This window comes from Danio aesculapii, chromosome 15, assembly GCF_903798145.1.
Source record: "Danio aesculapii chromosome 15, fDanAes4.1, whole genome shotgun sequence".
NCBI lineage: Eukaryota > Metazoa > Chordata > Actinopteri > Cypriniformes > Danionidae > Danio > Danio aesculapii.
The window spans coordinates 11872231-11878230 of NC_079449.1; the positions used below are offsets into that span (position 1 = coordinate 11872231).

At 34.7% G+C, this 6000-nt stretch overlaps 1 protein-coding gene across 1 annotated transcript in view; it reads right to left on the reverse strand.

Annotated features, from left to right (window-relative positions):
* aplp1 (amyloid beta (A4) precursor-like protein 1) overlaps positions 1-5640 on the reverse strand; it is a 125033-nt gene extending 119393 nt beyond the window's left edge. Inside the window, exon 1 of the mRNA XM_056473034.1 lies at positions 5390-5640. Coding sequence (XP_056329009.1) covers positions 5390-5452 — 63 coding nt within the window. The 5' untranslated portion in view covers positions 5453-5640. The remainder of the gene's footprint in view (positions 1-5389) is intronic.
* Positions 5641-6000: the final 360 nt, after the last annotated feature.

Genomic DNA, 6000 nt, shown 5'->3' on the forward strand with positions numbered 1-6000 from the left:
AATAATTGTTGGCATTGGCCAAAACTGATTAGCTGAAGTCACACCGAAGCGGCAGACAACAGAGGATCCCACCTGGTCTTAAAGCCTTTTTTGATGGCTAATTTTCAATATTTATTATGGCATGGCAGTCAAAATAGGACAAATTATCTCATGTATGGGAAAAATTCTGGACCTTTGTCAGTGAGGGATGGGTCTTTCGAACTGGGTATACGAGCCTGAGTTATTTCCCCATATGCAAATGAATCGGAAGTCTTTAAACAGTCGCAGAATAGACCGCACTTCTGCATTGTTGAATAAATAAAGTCAAAACATCCCAACAAAATGAAAATATGACTTAAAAATAAACCCAAACACATAGTAAATCACACTAGTGTTCATGTTTAACCTATTTTAATCAAGTGTGAGCAAATCCTAAATTAACCGAATCTGCAGATCTGCATGCAAAGAAGACAAGTGAAGGTCAGAACAGAAAGAAATGCAGCAATTTTTAAGCCCACAAAAAAAAAACCTTCTTCGGTATGTCTGCAGATATACGTCATCCCAGATCTTCTCCGTTTAATATTTCATTACAAGTGCACCGGCACGGCTAAAGGCACTTCTGTAATAAACATGAACAAAGACAGGGTATTCCCTCGCAGACGCCAATAAACTTTGATTTCCTCACCAAAGACATCACAACCCCGTCTTATCTAAGCATCGCAGGCACGCTGGGTCACTGTATGTTGCAGGTGACAGTGGGTTTACTAGACACACCCTAGAACGCGCGGTTATTCATTTCCCATGAGGCCCGGCGGCAGCATCTGTGGACCGGCAGCTAGAGGTGAGTGCTGACGCATTCAGACAGCAGGAGGGGGACAGTGGAAATCAGCCCATTTCTCCCTCCCTCCCTCCCTCCCCTGCCTCTACTTTCCGCATATTGCTTTCTTTCAAGCTGCTGATAGCGTTTACACCAAGTGCTTTCGTTTATGACTCAAAAATACAGGTTTTCTAGATTAGAAATGCACCCAGATTGCTTTAGAATAAGGAAAACATACATTGGGTTCAGGTTGGGAAACAGATTTGTATGCTACAGAAGGACACAATATCAAGTTGTTAACAGTTTAAAGATGTTGGCAGATTTATTAGCTACGTTCAGTTCAGATTAATTACACTGACCTCAATCAGACTGATTGCATGCTGGCGGAATGGATGGGACTTCATGAAGGGGATTAATGTTAACCGCAGGGCAGCTTCAGAGCTGATTGATTATTGGTTATTGATTATGCTGCATCAACAATTGGATAAACGGATAGATGAAATGGAATAAAGGAAAAGGGCATTTTCTCAGGATTTTACATTAAGGTTTTGCTAACATATTAGTGAATGTATTGCTGCAATTTAATGTAATTTATTCATCTTGCTATTTATATAGATAAAATTAAGAGACAATTTAGATTTAATTAATATATTTCTGTGTTTTATTTTTTTTCCCTCTGTAAACTATACTAATGGCATTTCTTCCTAATTTTGAATAAACATTTTGTCACTTAGAGATTTTTTTTTTTACATAAACGTAATTAATTAGTTATTTAGACAACACAATGCCAATATTTAAACATCAGAGGAGTAAATAAATCAGTAGTAAAGCCCTGGTCAGATCACATGATTTTTTTTTTCGGTTATGAAAGTCTCACTCGTGGCAAAATTCAGGCGAGGGAGTGTTTAATAAGCAACCCATGGCTGGAAAATATACATTTAGATTTAAAAGAAAATATCTTATTATAGACCATTTCAATGAGGTCATGTCATTGGGCGATGAACATTTCCTGCTTGTTATCAAAATATTTCATAACTGTAACAAGAGGCAATTCAATTCAATTCACCTTTATTTGTATAGCGCTTTTACAATGTAGATTGTGTCAAATTAGCTTCACATAGAAGATCATAGTAAATTGAAATAGTGTAGTTCAGTTTTTAAAGTTTAAGTTCAGTTTAGCTCAGTTCAGTGTGGTTTAATAATCACTACTGAGAGTCCAAACACTGAAGAGCAAATCCATCGATGTGCAGCTCTACAGATCCCGAACCAAGCAAGCTAGTGACGACAGCGGCGAGGAAAATTCAATCATAACCTAATGTTAAAACTGCTACCATAACATTATTTATCAATATGTGGCTGTTTTTGTATTCTCAGTAGCTATAGAAATTAAAAATGTAAAACAGGAAATACATTGGGACCATTGCTTTTGTTTACATTCCTTAAAATGGTCTATTAAAAAGAAAATACACATTTGATCTTATCAGTGTCATAATGAATGCCCTTAAAAAGTGTAGCCTAGTTGTCTGCAAGCATCTGTGTTTATTGAGATTGAAATAAGATAAAATAAAAATATTGAAAATAAGATAAGAAATATTGTTACACTTGTGACTGCTTTGGGAAATAACGCTCGCTATTTAAAAAACAAAAAAAAGCCAGATTTTTTTTATCACAACAAAGGAAAAACGTGCAGTCTGGCACATTTGTTACCAACGACACGTCAAGATTTATCAAGACAAATTCGCATAATCTGACATAACTATGGAAGAAATGTAATTGGACATTTATAGGATAAAACAAATATGAACATGTATTATCTTTACCTAACAAATCTGATTAATCCAGAAAAAATGGGAATATTAAATCTGTATAATTAAATGCTGTAAAATATAATTGGTTATTTTATGATAACTATTGCATCTATTATGGTGTGTCAAAAACTGGGTAAACAAATAAACAGAATGAAGAAAAAGTGCATTTTCCTCACTATTTTACAATGAGGTTGTGCTAACATATCAGCGAAAGATCATTTATTATTTTAACATAATTTCTGGAAGAAAAATAAGATTGAAATTTCTCTGGATTTACAAATTACAGTTTACATTCATGTGCTTGAGTCATGCGCAATTTTAGATTTATTTTTACCATGTAAACTACTGATTTCTTAGCATTTATTTCCAATTTTAAATAGAATTATTGTCATTTAGAGATTTTTTTGTCATAAAAGACATTAATTAATTCATCTTTAATCAACCCAAAAGCAATGTTTTAACTGCAGAAGTGTAAAGAAATCAGTACTTTAAAAAAAGCCTGATTTTCAATCACAACAAAGAAAAACATTTGTTATTCTGACCAACCTTTTCTGAAAGAAATGTAACTGGAGCTTTATATAATAATGCATATTAATATTTTACTTAAACCCAGACCAAAAACAAATCCAGTAAATCAGGACAGGGACAGTAAAAACAGAGAATTTCCAACCTACACTAATAAACGCTGTACTGTTTATTTATGATAACTATTGCAATGATTATGTTGTGTCAACAACTTGAACAACTAAACAAATAAACAGAATATAATAAGGGAAAATTGTCTTTTCTTTTCTATTTTACAAAAAGAATGTTAACATATCAGTGAATGTATTAAATTGTGAGTAATTTAACTTCAGTTATGGAAAAAAATAAGAGCGCAATTAAAAATTCTCTGTATTATGTGCTTGAGTAATGAGAAATTTTAGATTTAATATCCCCCTGTAAACTACTGGTGGCATTTCCTCCCAATTTTAAATAGAATTATTGTGATTTGGAGCTTTTTGTCATTAAAGAATGATTCATCTTTAATCAACACAAAAGCAATGTTTTAACTTCAGAAGAGTAAATAAATCAATACTTTAAAATAAATCCTGATTTTCAATCACAACAAAGAGACATATTTGTCATTCTGACCAACATTTTCTAAAAAAAAAAAAAATTAATCAGGGCTTTATAGAATAATACATATTAATATTTTACTCAAACCCAGAACAAATTCAGTAAATCAGGAAAACAGAGAATTGTCAACCTACATTAATAAATGCTGTAAAATAGCACTGTTTATTTGAAGATAACTATTGCTTTATGTTAATTCAATTCAATTCAGTCAACTTTATTGTCTATCCCACAGGGCTTAGAAAATTGTCTTTAGACTCACACACAACAGCAAAACATAAATACACTTACACAATTATTTAAAAAAATCCTATTTAAAAAAGCAATGGCAGTGGGAATAAATGTCTTCCTAACATTCAGTGCAATCAAACAAAGTATAACTGTTTATTTCTTGTTGATGCTGGATCAATGCTAAAATGTTACCAATGTTAAGCCCCGTCTAAATCGTCCTGATGTCACCAGCTAGAACATCTTTTCATCGCAAAACTGTGGCAACACAAATCCCTCTGGATGCGAGTGAGGGATTGACAGATACGTGTTCTCTTGATCGCACCCTGATTTGTTCACAAGAACTGAAAGGGATTTACAGCGCTGATACCCTGTCAGACACAATCCTCTTCCTGAGAAACACTCTTCCCAACATCTGTATCTAGCATCATATTATATAAACAGTTTATATAATGTAATAATCTCCCCCATTATTCTATCAATAAAGGATTTACGACCCTTCCTAAATTCAAAATCACTTCATCACGCAATAAAACTGCCTTATCATTATGCAAAACCCCACCTGAAAAATAAAAAAGTGTGGGATGTCAGGCATGAAATGTCATTTTTTCCATCCCAGGCCTGAAGATACAGCAGGCTTCGTCAGCACTGCAGGCCGCAGAGGCTGCAGCATATCTAATAGCACTGAATCAACAACCTCCACAAATCATTCAGGCATCAAGCTCCAGTGTCTGTCTGCTTTTACTATCTGCTGCTTAATGTCAGCTTTGACTAACTCTAAAATGTCACATTTAACCTGCTACATCACATTTTTTTCCTCAGAACAAACAACCGTTCTTCTGTAGCTGCAAAGTAGTGACTGAAATTGTAATCAGATAGATTATTTGGAAATCTAAGATGCATGGAAACTCATTAAGTTGCATATCGGACATCTGCAGTCCACAATCTGTGAAAGACAGCAATTTCCTTTTTAGTCCAAGCATGTAATACATACTAAATCTAATAGATTACTCAGTGATATTTTTTATGCTAAGGAACAGCTATTCAGTAATGAAAAAGCCGTGCCCCACCCAAAGAAATAAATATGTTCAGCTAATTTATCTTTCCATTTATCAGGCCAAGGTCCCAATTGATTCTCTCTCTCCTTCTCTCTCTCTCTCACACTCACTCACACATACATTTGCAAATGCATATACACAAAACAGACACACACACACATATCCACACTAACCATCATAAATAAATAAATATAATGTCTGACCCCAGAACTCTAATTTGTATATTCAAAGATTTTCTTTTAATTTTAATTTTAAATTTGGCTGCAAATAAATATCAGAATAGTAACGTGAATATAAAAAAACAATAATTAACCCAAGGTTATTCTGAAAGAAGTGCATAACAAATTATTGACATGACTGTGTTATCCGCATTCGGATCCTACCTCATCTCTCCAGACGAAACAAGACAATAAAGTCATCAATATTAATGGCGTTTTCTGCCCCATTCTTCTTCCTTCTCTTCTCAGTATTTGATTTTTGCTGCTTTCTTTGGATGTCTGTTTTAAACTACTGGATTATCTCCGAAAGAAACAAGCAAAGGGGGTGAAGTGCTCTGCTACGGGATACGAGCTGCTGTGATCGCGCAATGTTGCGATATCTCCTGTGTCTGCAGATCTCAGTGAACTGACAATCGGCTGCGGCTCCGCGGAGGAAAACCAAACCCTCCTCCGCTCAGGCTGCGCAGGAGCCGGGTGTCCTTTTGCTGAAGAACGGCGCTATCTGCTGGATGAATGTAGAAATGCTTTGGGGACGCCTGTGAGAGAAGAGGCTAGGTAAAGTGTAAAGAAAAAATACCTTCTGAAGTTCGCTCAGTTTTATTCACCTGGCTTTAATGACTCGGAGTGCTTATTTTTATTTTACATTTACAGAGATTTTTACAATTCATGCTACGTTGTTATTACAGGGTCACTTAGGCTATTGCTCATGTTGTAGGTTTCAGCCGCTAGAGGGAAATCAAGATAAATGTTTACAATATGCAATTTGAGCAAACTTT